Source organism: Paramormyrops kingsleyae, chromosome 5 (assembly GCF_048594095.1).
Source record: "Paramormyrops kingsleyae isolate MSU_618 chromosome 5, PKINGS_0.4, whole genome shotgun sequence".
Classification (NCBI taxonomy): Eukaryota; Metazoa; Chordata; class Actinopteri; order Osteoglossiformes; family Mormyridae; genus Paramormyrops; species Paramormyrops kingsleyae.
This window is the reverse complement of record NC_132801.1, coordinates 19,846,772-19,860,450: the sequence shown is the minus strand read 5'-3', so window position 1 is coordinate 19,860,450 and position 13,679 is coordinate 19,846,772. Positions and strand designations below refer to the sequence as shown.

The 13,679-nt window shown below is 45.4% G+C and overlaps 1 protein-coding gene across 4 annotated transcripts in view; it reads right to left on the bottom strand.

The window, feature by feature from the left end:
- LOC111842544 (rho GTPase-activating protein 17-like) overlaps nucleotides 1-13,679 on the bottom strand; it is a 37,571-nt gene that overhangs the window by 14,629 nt on the left and 9,263 nt on the right. For all 4 annotated transcript variants that reach the window (XM_023809256.2, XM_023809259.2, XM_023809258.2 and 1 more), the window contains exons 2-9: nucleotides 6,960-6,999; nucleotides 4,841-4,945; nucleotides 4,629-4,705; nucleotides 3,727-3,838; nucleotides 3,461-3,537; nucleotides 3,234-3,351; nucleotides 2,399-2,467; nucleotides 1,582-1,663 (exon numbers count right to left, since the gene is read on the bottom strand). In XM_023809256.2, coding sequence (XP_023665024.1) covers nucleotides 1,582-1,663; nucleotides 2,399-2,467; nucleotides 3,234-3,351; nucleotides 3,461-3,537; nucleotides 3,727-3,838; nucleotides 4,629-4,705; nucleotides 4,841-4,945; nucleotides 6,960-6,999 — 680 coding nt within the window. The remainder of the gene's footprint in view (nucleotides 1-1,581; nucleotides 1,664-2,398; nucleotides 2,468-3,233; nucleotides 3,352-3,460; nucleotides 3,538-3,726; nucleotides 3,839-4,628; nucleotides 4,706-4,840; nucleotides 4,946-6,959; nucleotides 7,000-13,679) is intronic.

Here is a 13,679-nt window from a genome sequence, read left to right as displayed (position 1 = left end):
GTCGACTGAGACCCTGACTGGGATAAAATGGTTGGAAGGATAGGGTGTTGATAAAGAAAGAATGAAGCTAGCTGGGGGCTCAGCCATCCACATGTTGGAGTCCTATGCAAACAGGCCCCCCGGATGCTAACGAGCTAATAAGCTTCCTTCAGGGTAAGCCCTACTTCGCTGGGCTGGAAACCCCAAGGGGCTTTCTGACACAACTGCCAGAATGTCTGAGTGTCCTCATAGCATGCTAGAGCCAGGGCGGGGTGGGGGGCGCGTGCCTGAGATCTCAAGCCTATCTAGTAAGCATGGGGGGGACACACAGAAAAACAAAATAAAGGCTATAAATTAAAGTTACTCATAAAAAATTATTATTATTCTTTGAGATGATTACAGAGCTTCAATTCTGGACACATGATTAATGGACTGGGCTTGCCAACTAGAAAATGTAAATGCAAACCTCAAATGCTACAACCCTATTGACCCCAGTCGTATAGTACTACAGACACAGTGCATAATATGTGCTCCTTAACTTGCTTTGTACAGAAGCTAGTTCTATATCAACCTCATGATGACTGATCTATAGCATGTTAATGTACCAAATTGCGGTGGGTAAAGCGCATTAATGCCCCAGAGCGTAGTGGGTAAAGCGCATTAATGCCCCGGAGCGTAGTGGATAAAGCGCATTAATGCCCCGGAGCGTAGTGGGTAAAGCGCATTAATGCCCCGGAGCGTAGTAGGTAAAGCGCATTAATGCCCCGGAGCGTAGTAGGTAAAGCGCATTAATGCCCCGGAGCGTAGTAGATAAAGCGAATTAATGCCCCGGAGCGTAGTGGGTAAAGCGCATTAATGCCCCGGAGCGTAGTGGGTAAAGCGCATTAATGCCCCGGAGCGTAGTGGGTAAAGCGCATTAATGCCCCGGAGCGTAGTGGGTAAAGCGCATTAATGCCCCGGAGCGTAGTGGGTAAAGCGCATTAATGCCCCGGAGCGTAGTGGGTAAAGCGCATTAATGCCCCGGAGTGTAGTGGGTAAAGCGCATTAATGCCCCGGAGCGTAGTGGGTAAAGCGCATTAATGCCCCGGAGCGTAGTAGGTAAAGCGCATTAATGCCCCGGAGTGTAGTGGGTAAAGCGCATTAATACCCCGGAGCGTAGTGGGTAAAGCGCATTAATGCCCCGGAGCGTAGTAGGTAAAGCGCATTAATGCCCTGGAGTGTAGTGGGTAAAGCGCATTAATGCCCCGGAGCGTAGTAGGTAAAGCGCATTAATGCCCTGGAGTGTAGTGGGTAAAGCGCATTAATGCCCTGGAGCGTAGTGGGTAAAGCGCATTAATGCCCCGGAGCGTAGTGGGTAAAGTGCATTAATACCCCGGAGCGTAGTGGGTAAAGCGCATTAATGCCCCGGAGCGTAGTAGGTAAAGCGCATTAATGCCCTGGAGTGTAGTGGGTAAAGCGCATTAATACCCCGGAGCGTAGTGGGTAAAGCGCATTAATGCCCCGGAGCGTAGTAGGTAAAGCGCATTAATGCCCTGGAGTGTAGTGGGTAAAGCGCATTAATGCCCTGGAGCGTAGTGGGTAAAGCGCGTCAGTGCACTCTACCTTGCTGCTCTTGGATAGTTGGGAGGACGCTCTCCAGCACCGACAGGGACCTTCTGTGGTAATCAGCCTGCGCTTCTAATAGCTGAGACCAAAAACAACGACATACACAGTAAAAAATAACTATAACAAACAAGCCAAGAAGCAAGGGTGTTACAAAATGGTGTGCTGTTCAGCTGGTCCACACTGCAGAGACCGAGGACAACATCTATGACAGGGCTCTTCAAATCTGGCCCTCGATTCCAAATCCAAGCCGTGTTTTCTCGTCTACCAGGTGCTTAGTTTAATAATGACCAATTCTGATTGGTCAGAGGCTTCACACCTGGCTCACAGGGAAGCTGGAAAACCAGCAGTGCTCAGCCCTTGAGGACCGTGATTTGAATAGCCCTGATTTACTATATACATGTGACAAAGACAGTTAGACATAACGAGAATGAAAACTGATTTGATTCTTCTTCCGCATGGGCAAGAGTATTTTCGGAGGTGTATGACATCCAGGGTGAACTTGCTATTTATTTTTCCAGATGCTTGGCGACTCCCATGATTTCACTTCACTACTTGTCAGCACTTCGCCATCCACTAGTGAAATATGACATGACACTATTATAAATTACTGCCCCGACACCTTACACCCCAGAGACGTCTGAAACTGGAAGTGATCTGAATCGCAGAATTCATTCCAGTTGAGGGAACCCACGTAATGAGCTAAATGAGAACAGACACTATCTACAATGTCAAAATATATAGGATGTGTGCATGAATAAATTATGATCATGAACAAAAACACGACACGCCTTGACCGACGTCAGCATCCACTCACCGATACATAATATTGTGCATAGTCCCCTTCTTTAGAGAAGAAGCTGTACAGGTCTGCAGCCAGCTGGTCCTGGTGAGCAGGGGGATAAAAACATCAACCCTGAGTGCCTGCTGGCTTTAACTCACACGCATGTGCAAAAGAATAAACTGATAAAGTCCAACGAGGAGACAGGGGCCACTTCGCCGGATGATTCTGCTTCTCAAATGAAAGAAAAGGGCACTGAGCCAAAACCATTTCATTGCAGAACGGCACGTCTCTAAGCATGGAGTCAGTCGGCGAAGCGAATAGGCTGGGTGTGCCTGAGCTTGCCTGCTGCCACGGGGCTTCAGCCACAGCTACGCCACGGTGCATCAGAGAGAACGATCAGGGAAGTGAAAGACTTGCGTGGGTATTTTATATTTCCAGTGCTGAATGATTGCTCAAATTTCAACTGACCAATAAAAAAGCCTTGTGCCCTGTTATATTAACTTATAAAGAGATAATCAAATAAAACGATAAAACAACCACTCCATTAAAATAGTTCGACTTACTTAAATAGAACTCTTAGTAAAGGGTGTATATTATTTTGACTGGTGTTCTCCCAATTCTGCGGGTCATGTGACATACGAGAGGCCTGCCTGTAATAACTGAACAAATGGCCCCCCTCCGAACAGTAGCGGCACTTTCACTTCATCCCGCCGGCGGGGGCAGCTACTCCCGCCTCGTCACTGCGGTTTTCCCTACTATCATGTGTATCCTGTTTGCAGAGTATCTCCATCCTAGCAGGTCCAGTCCCAGACCCCGTCCATCGAGCTACAGAAGCCAAGGAGCTTCAGGTGCACGTGATGGCCGATACCTTGCAAACCTCCACTTTGTTCATGGCTTCATCCACCTCCTCCTTCAGGGAATCTGCCTTGGCTGTCAGTGCTTGGGTGTTTGTTCCTGAGATTATGGACTTGGTTGCCTGCAACCACCTAGTAAATAAAAGAGACGTAAACAAGCCCACAAACAAGGTCACACGGAGATCATGAGGGCCGTAACCCAATTGCGTGGACCCGTTCACGAACAAATGAGCGAAGTTACCTAGCTCTAGCAGAGTCGTAATCCAGCACGAGCCTGGCTAGCTGTTTCCTCATCTTTATTATGTTAGGAATGTCGACCTGGAGGCGAGAGAGCAGCATGCTATTCAGCCATGTCCAGCTCACCACCACTGGACATCCACCATTTTCTACTGACACTTTTTTGATTAAGCCATGCAAACAAAAAGCAAAAACTACAGAGAAAAAGGCACAGATCTGATCCAAAAGGAAGGCTAGAGCAGAGGAAGACTGATTGGATCACAGCCCCACCTCTGCTAACTGATTGAGGGGGTCCAGGACGTCCTTCTCGATCTGCATCTCGTACTGCATCAGTTCTGAGGCCAACCGGTGCTCAGCATCTCCACAGACCTCCATCATCTTACTGCCAACACACATGAGAAACCAGCATAACGCAACTCAAGAAAAACCAGAAGAGCCACCAAACGCAAAACGGCTCAAACAGGCGTGTCTCCTACTGTAGGTACTTACAGAGAATTCAGAAATAAAACTGTACATGGTATTTCATAGATTATCTGTCAGGAATTCAATAACTAATCCAAATAATTCAAATAGAATTATTTAAATGAATTTTTAAATCATTTAAATTAATAATTTTTTCTCTGTACAATCAACAGTTTATATGAACGTAAAAGGACACAATGTCAACAGGATTTTATTCTACTTGTTATTTCTGTATGTGACTGTTCAGGCAGTTAATCAGACATTCATTTTATAGCAGTGAATGAACACTCAGGTGTGACTAAATCAGCAGCAAACCATAAAATTTACTAGGTACTGGCAAGTGGACAGGCCCTCCAAAATTCACAGACACATCCACCTTTCAGAGAAATAATCTACAATTCCCAGGTGGACAGAGAGAGAGGGCACACCAGGCAGAGAATGACAAACATTTCCAACAACACAAAATGTTCCCTAAAATAATATTAGTGAAAATGACATTATGGATTAGCAGGAATTAATTGAAAACTACGTTTCAAAACTGCCTGAAGCGGTATTTGGTACGTACAATCATTCCAGAATTTGCATAATACAATATAATCCAGACAGCTACATTTGCGTATTTTTATTCTCCGAGTCAGAGTTACAGTGAAAAGTGGGCGGCAGAGACTGAAGTGGAGGGTGTACGGCGTGTCTAGCGGGTCACAACCCACCCCATGAGGGACTCCTCCCCGAACTGACTGCCCCCATCCTGCATGGCCTGTGACAGGGCAGTCAATGGCAGCTTCTTCTGTGGGCGCAAACAGTTCATATGCATTACTGTGCCAGTGATCACTGTCACGCCTGGGGGGGGGGGGGGGGGGGACTCGTATACAAGCAGCGTATCCTCTGCAAGCCTAGAGGGACTTGCCGATATTGCCCTTACGTGTCTCTTCTCGGCATCTGTGCCGATGTGTCCCTGCAGACAGGACGCCATCTTCTTGTGGGTGTTGTGAGACACATTTCGCACCATCTCCATGCGCCGTTCAATCTGTGTGTGGAGGGGGCGGGGGCGGGGGAGGGGGAGGGGGCAGGGTCACCATCACATGTCAGTGAAAGGAACACAAACTGCAGATGAGTCTTGCGAAAAATGACTAAGACTGGCGTCAATCTGAGCCTCCTGCCTGCTCGTAAAACAGCTCAGCACCCAAAGACCTGCACGACTAACCTGGGACATAAGCTATGATGCTTTCGTGGGCCTCGGTCGGCCTCGTTTCTCGTCCCATGAGGCACTTGACAACGTGAAGACAGCAAAGGCCGCACAACAACACTCCCAAAGGATTTAGGCTAATGAGCGAGTTACTAATATCCGAATACTTTACAGCATCTCTGAACCACTCTCAACCACCATCAAAAACATTCTTGAAAGAAAAAAAAATCTCATTCGTAGATTAAATGTCGACGAAGCAGTTTCCTTACAAACTAAGCGATGCATGATTTGGTTTCCACCTGGGATCCGTGTACAAAACATCACCGCGAACAGGTAAGGGCTTGTGAGCACAGGCACATCCACAGGCCTGCAAATGAGGACATGCAGGGTTACAGTGCAGGGTTACAGCTGAAACGTGGGTGTGCTCGCTTTGCCTGAGCTGCACTCCCTAGCAAAACAATTTATAGTTGAGGAGGGGCTATAAAAATTAAACATCTGAACAAATACCGGGTGTCAGAAAAACACAAACTGTGAGCGGTTTCTTCCTGAGGGCTGCTGGGGCGACAGAATAAAGGGCAACGCATGAAGGGAGACGCCACAAACATAAAGAAAAAAAAAGCCACTGCGTTCCAAAAAACAGCCAGGCGACTCAGGAATCCCACTGGCTGGGAGATGAGATAACCACCTCCACTCCCTGCCCCCACTGCCCCCCCCCCACACACATTCTGTCAGGGGCTCCCCCCACAGCTGACACAGCCTGCAAACGGGTGCCAGGAGCTGCTCCTGCGAACATTCCGGCGAGGCGGGGGATTCCTGTCCCAGTCCGAGTTCACTGCCGGCTTCCCTGCTCCACCACGCACGGGAAACGCGCGGCTAAACCAGGGACCAGTCGTGTCCTTATTCCCTGACCTCTGACCCCTGACCCACGACCCCAGCTGTTAGCTCTGTGCTCCCGGCTGCCCTGAGTCCTGTACTTCTCCATGCCTGCAGCTGTAGGAGCTGGAGAAGCAAACACACAGAGACAGAAACTGAATGCCACTACAAGCAGCGGAAATCCCTCACGCTAGGTTAGCGGCCCTTCTTCTTCAGGGTGTTTACCAAAGTGTACCACAGGTCAGGCAATAAAAACAAAGGTGCAGACATGGGTGCTTAGCATCTAGCCATAAACGGAACTTAGATGGTGCAGCTAACGTTTTTGTGCACAGCACATTTGACTGGTATGAGCAAGTCGTTAATGACAGGAACGGCGAAGAAACAAATTTGTAGAGGGGCAACACTCAGCACAAAGAGCTACAGCAGCATATGGTGTCTGGTGAAATAGGGCAGCCCTCGGGGATTTGAGCTTCATCACTGCATTTATGACAGTTTCAGCTGCAAATTCATAACAACACTGTAGCTGCACCCATTTTAAAATATGCAGCTGCTTTCATACTGGATATTCTAAGCACACCTACGATTACTTTTCTATTAACTTAATCAGATGGCATTTTGAAGTAGCCCTTAATCTAAATTACCCTCTACTGATCACAGGACAGTCCAACAAAGACTACACTTTCTCACTCTTTGAACGCATGGCCAGTGTATTTATACTAGCGCTACATGCAGACTGAACTGCAACAAAAATGTAATTTAGGCATCATTATAAGCTATTCAAACACCTCCAGCCCAAGGCGTTTAAGCGGTTATAGCTCACAATGCATGTCAGACATAAGGATGACAGCCAAATATAGAGTCTTAATAAGATGATTCATAATCTCATTAAGACCAGAGGCCTGTGTGCAATCCTGGCAAAATGAGAATTTATGTAGACCTACAGGCAATGGAGTAGAAAATATTTAAGGATGTTTATAGTCACCTGCAGAAGGTCATCACTGAGGACTTCTGTTTTCTCAGCTCTGTACAACGGGGGAGAACAAAAGAAATTAGGCTTAATCACAGCAATTTCCATCTAATGTAAGACTAATTCATAATTGAATATTAAAATGAATCACTGCAAGGTAACAGATGACGGTAAAACTGAACAAATCATAGTTGTAGCATTGTTTTGTGGACAAAAAAATAATCACGTTAAGCATTGTGAATTTATTAGCAATTGAAAAATGGAGTATTTTTGTCTAGCGTTTGAACCATTGCGGCTCTTTTCACGGAACTCTCTCTCATACGAAAGCAATGCCAGCTGGACATCAGTTAACTGGGATACATCACCCAGTGCTACTCCGGGACTCCGGTCTCAAGTCCACATATGAATGGGCTCTGTCTTGACGTGTTAATTCCCCCACCCCGTTTTCATATATTAGCTTCAATGTTTTTCAAAAATTGTGCACGTCAAGTCATGCCCTTCATGAAGTCTGCTGAGTCAGCAATTATCCGGTTTGCACACGCAAACCATAAGGTGTTTCTGTGCAAGACGTCCAGTAAAAAGAATTTTTGAACCTCAGAATGCAAATATTGCAATGCATCGAACACTGAAGTGCTTGGCGCGATTCACAGTTTCTATCAACATTCGGAAAGGAAACTTGAACACAGGTGCGTAGGCTAATGCTAGCTAACTCAGTTTGTTGAAAGGCAACAACTGACCAAGTGTCCAACCAAAATTTGTTTTACATAGTAATCTAGCAATAGCTATCCTTGTGTATTAATCCCTGTGTTTGAAGTTCTATTTCTTACACACCACAGACTTTGTATTGCTTTATGTACGTTCTTTGGTTCCAAAACCAATTTTAAATGGGTTCAGCAGGATACAGTCACGTCGCAATGAAATCAATAATTACAACAAGATGCAGTGGAGGGGATTGTTACCTTTGGTTTAAAAAAATAATTTATTTCTTAGTTGTAAATTATTTTTTTATTATTTTTATAGTTGTGGTATTTGTTTAGTCTTCAATTTATGGTTTTTGACCCATGATTTATGGTTATATTCAGATTCAAAGTCTTCTCTAGAACAGAACTTGTGTTTTCCTGGACTCAGACTGGGCTACTTGGCTCCGGTAATGACTCTGTGTGGTCTTGGACTCGCCCCCTTATTAAACTCGGTCTTGACTCAGAATCAACTAAGGAGGACTGGAACACAACACTGTCTGTACGTAATATGAAAGCTGTGAAAAGAAAGTTGAGTTTTGCAACAGTGAGTTTTTTCTTGCTGGTTAAATTTAGTTCAGGATGCTACATATATCCCCCTAACAAACTGTATCCAAGGGCTTTGACAAACTGAATTTATAACCTGTGTGGGCAGTACAGTTTGTCATTGCAAAGACCCACAAGCACTTTGAAAATACAGAGAAATGACAAAGGTCCTTCCTTCTATATACAAACAACATACAATACTGAGTGGCACAGTTCCTCACAAGACAGTGCCATTTAGAGTTTGCTAGAATTGACATTTGCTGATGAAGGAAGCAGAGATAAAGCTTTCAGTGATCAGCACCTGTTTAGCCTAGAGACAGCCAAGCCATTTGAAGTCTGTAGTTAATATAGGCTAGGCTATTAACATGCAGTTATTAACGCAATTGCTTGGTCACACAGTGAGATTCACAACTTCTCTATTTATACAGCAAGCGAAACTGATAGCATTAACTTAGAGAGGAAACTAAGGGGACTGTGTTTTAGACATCAGTTGACCAGTTCTGAGAGCTTAACCATGTCCATATGAGCCTTGGAAGCCATTTTTTGCTATTAAGTTGAATCTGACTGCTTTGCCAAGAAAAGAGGAAAATGCGACATTTCCAGCAAGAATGTTCGTGACCATGCAATTGCTGAAGCATAGCCTGAAACACAACCCTAATAATCATCATATTTTTCATGATTTATGGGACAGTGCTCAAAGATAGACTGATTTCTCTGCAGCCACTCCAACCCAGGACACTGACACCGTTTTAGGCAATAGAGATTAAAAGTAGGAAGACTGCTTTTGAACTTAAAGGCTTCAAAGGTTTCAAACTGAAATCCACTATAACAAAACACAGAAAATTACCAATTAAAAAAAAATCCAAACATATTTCACAAACTCATTCGTACTGGTTTGGTCATGTTTACCAGAGTGATAGTGACTCCTACACAGCAGGACAGTCTCCCACACACGTACATATTTGCAGGAATGTGGACAGAGAGATTCAAAGGTACCTTCAGACTCTAGAAGGACCATGGCCTTGGAACTGTGGACCATGGCCCTTTAAGAAGGCCCAAGCAGACAGGAATAACTGACCCCACAGTCCTGTGGGTGTGAGGCCACATTGCCGCTCAGTGGACAGCCGCATCTACGAGGTCAGACACACAAAAACAACAAGACCAAGACCAAGACTAACCCTATAGGAACCAAGAGCGCTAGGCAAATAAATGGCTATAGTACATGTTAACAACGAGTTATCATCAAGTTTCTTGTTAAACTGAAGAAATCTGCGCCGGAAACTTTTCAATTATTGACTAAGGCTTACGGAGAAAATTGCATGTCTTGTGCACGCATTTCTGAACGGCACAAATGATTTTCGGAGGGAAGAGGAGGCGTGAAAGATGATGATCGCCCAGGTCGTCCACGCACAGCTGTTATCGATGACAACAACGACAAAGTGCGAGGTGTGATTCGAAAATCCCGATGGTTGGGTATTCGAGCAGCAGCTGAGGAAGTCAATTTGGAATGGCTTTGAACGTTGGCAGCATGGTATGCAGGTGCGTCAACTCAGGAGGGAACTATTTTGAAGGTGATCACAGTTGATTTTCTGAATTTGTTAAATAGAACGCGTTACATTCAAAGTCTCTTTTTTTTGCCAAGCCTTTTATACCGGTCGTCGACTTAAAACTACATCAACACTCTAGCCAATGCAGCCTATATGCAATCTATTCAATGCAATTACTGATATGCAGTTAATGCAAGAGAGTGCTAAGGAACTGAGATATGTCGGTAGGGAACTGAGTGCGGCAGCGCTTAGCGGTCGGCTAATTGTGACCCATGATAGAGGGAAGCTTTAAGAGGCTGGGGGCTCTGGTGACATGGCCCAGTGTGGCAGTTTTAGAAGAATTCAGTCACGTGTACAGAAATAGCACTGGATTTCACATCTATTTATTCAAAGGGCAGCACTGACGTGATAGACAAAGCTACATTTTCATTTTCACAAGTGTAAGATACAGCAAAAGGAAGCAGAAGTTTAAGTTTAAAACAACTTTAAAAAATAGCTGAATATTTGTTCAAATAAGGAAACACAGGTTAAATAATGTCATAATCCAGATATGAGTAATACACATTTCACAGCATCACCATGTGGAAAATTGGTTCTAAACCAAAGTACTCAGGCCCAAGTACAAATACCTGCAGGTCACAACTACTTATTTCACTCATTCATTCGGCCAAACAACTGATGTATTAGCTGCACTAGCCTGTGGTTCCCCCTCTCCAGGGGGAATCATAGTGGGGAGACAGCCAGGGGTCTGTGCTAGCAGAGTCATAGAGGGGAGACAGCCAGGGGTCTGTGCTAGCAGAGTCATAAAGGGGAGACAGCCAGGGGTCTCCAGCAAAGGCACAAACTTGGGTATGGTCACTAGAGACAGGTCCCTACTAATACTGAAGGAGTGCCCTGTGTTCAAGGGGATGGGGGCTTCAGGGCTGGTTTAGTCCCTATCAATGCTGAAACCAAACCTACACCCTTGGTCTCCAGAGAAAGGGCTGAGACACTCTGGTCTATGTCAATTTCCCTGCACATTATCCTGCACGCTAAAAGGACCCTCATAAATTTGGCAGCATTGTGCATTGTGCAGTTAAAAAAAAAAAAAAAAAACTTCCTGTAGATTCCTGTAGAGGAGATGATACAACTGAATATGACTGATAGCACAACTAAGGGCTCTGTCTAATTGTTGGCAACCCTGTCCCAGTGAAAGGAAGAAGAGGACAAAACATACCTTTAAATGGTATCAAAACATACTGAGCAACTGTAAATATGGATGTTAGCTAAAAATAACTGGAGCACTGGGGTGGATCCCAATTCTGTTCCACGAAGGTGGAGTTCGTTTGGGTTTTCCCCCCTAAAGAGATGCAGTTAAGAAAACTGGCATCCCTAAATTTCCCATACTGAGTTTCAGTATGAGGGTGTGTGTGCCCCGCAATGGACTGGAGATGCCATTCAGGGTGACCCCCCCCCCCGCAGCCCCCATGTGACCCTGTACTGGAATGTTTATTAGAAGATGGATGGATGACTATCCCTTACTATCCCTCCATCATTTAAAAAAAAGTGTGTCACACAACATTATCTCTTTGGTTATGGCAAGGGAGATTAGCCTGTTGTACCCTGGGTTGTTGACGTGGCTTTTTCCTGATAGGGGCCAAATGGGAGTTTGACCATCATGTCAAATTCAACACCCGCCCCGATCTGACATGTGCCGTAGGATCTCCGATAAACACAGACTGCTGAACACAGCCCATCCAGAAGACGGCATCGCCTAAGCTACCCTTTACCCAAAATATGACACATTCAGCAAAACCGAAGAATGAAGTTGCCAACAGCTTATGAACGTGAGTCATACACAAATCCCACAGCCCTTCCTAACCGCAAACCATGCCACACTGTCACAATTACACCACCTTGTTTATAAAGATACCTGTGGGGCAGCCAAGACATGGCACAGTGGCAAAGGGTGCCATCAAGGTAGAGGTTTACGCTACTTCACAGGGGATGCCGCTGTCATATTGGTACCATTTGCTTTGCCTTATTTGTTCTGAGTGAGAAGCACTGCAGGCTGCATCACCCAGCTATTAATATGCGTACAGAAATAACCACAAACCAACAATTTTACAGATTGAAAGCCTGTAGAGAAATTTCACTACCTGTTTTATTCAAAATGACAGGAAAATTCATTTGTATTACTGTGACAGTGTCACTTAGATTATACCACTATAGCAAAAAGAGAGAGGTAAGGAGCGCATGCTGATTACAGCGTACTGCCGCAACCACCGCACGACGGACCACCTTAGGGATGAGAACCTGAGTGCAGTCATGTGGCGGCCGATACCTCAGCACCACACTAGTTTCGCGGACCAGTATGAGTTTTTTTTTTCCCCTCAGTGGCTGGAGTCCCAATCCTGCCACCAGCCCCCAAATTTCCCTGTATGTTGGAGGACCTCCTTATAGGGCTGGATGCAGATTAACGTCATGCGTAGGACAAAGTCATTGCAGGTTAAGGGCCTTGCTCAAGGGCCCAACGGAGTAGGATCACTCCAGGCATTCATGGGATTCAAACCAGCAACCTTCCGATTGCTGGCACAGATCCTTAGCCTCAGGGCCACCACTCCGCCCACAAAGAGGAGGAACATTTAATTTAATTTTTAGTTTAATTCAATGACACTGGGGAAATTCTCTTTTCGCCTACTCCGACTTGCTCATCATGACAGACATTCATACAGGGGTTGGAGAACGGAACAGAAACACTGGTCTGCATAATGTTTGAGGTTTCCCGCCTATATATGTGCGGCCGGATGGCCAGTCTTCACTGCACGTTCCGTCAGTAAAAGCAGAGTATGAAGGTTGAATTAGCAGAGCAATAACAAAGCTATATATAAAACACTGCAGTCTACACTGCTTAATGGGAGATAAATCAAAGTTCAAAAGTGGACAAATTGATGTGTCTCGCTGGCATGTCTGTGAGCAGGACAGCACATCTTTCTGGTGTTTCGAGAGCCACAGTATCCAGGGTAATGTCGGCATCCATTAGGAGTAACTGTGGACACAAGAGGAAGCCGTCTGAAAGGGACGTCTGGGTATTAGCCCAGATTGTATCCAAAAAACATAAAACCACAGCTGCCCAACTCACTGCAGAATTAAATGTGCACCTTGACTTTCCTGTTTTTACCAAAAGTATTCATTGGGAGCTTCACTGGGTCAATATTCATGGTTGGGCTGCTATAGCCAAACCTTTGGTCACTCCTGCCAGGCATCAGCTTCAGTGGTGCAAACGGTGCAAATCTTGGGTTACGTACACCGTGAAACATGCATTGTTCTCTGATGAGTTCATCTTCACTGTCCTTCCCATATCTGAGAGCGTTACAGTGTGGAGAAGCCCCAAAGAGGCTTACCACATGGACTACTGTGTACCCTGAGTGCAGAAAGGAGGTGGATCAGTGATGGTTTACGCTACAATATCATTCCCTAGGCCCACTGCTTATTCTAGATGGGCACATCACTGCCAAGGACTACAGAACTATTTTGCAGGACTATGTTCACCCAGCAGTTCAAACATTGTACCCTGAAAGTAGTGTCCTGTATCAGGAAGATAATGCACCAAAACACACAGCTAGACTGGAGACAGTTGATGAGCATGAAAGTGAAGTTGAGCATCTCCCATGACCTACACGGTCACCAAATCTGAATACAGTAAGCCCTCGTGCATTCGCGCTTCGTGATTCGCGAATTCACAGATCCAACTTATTTGCACCCGCGATTTTTTTCGCACATCTGCGTTGCTTTTTATGTACATACTGTACTGTACCTTTACAAGATCGAATCCCATTTGCAAAGTTTCTTCCCTTTTGAACTGTCATGACCTGCTTGTCCGATCCTCCCATGTGCCACGCCCCCTAATCTACCTCGTGTGGAAT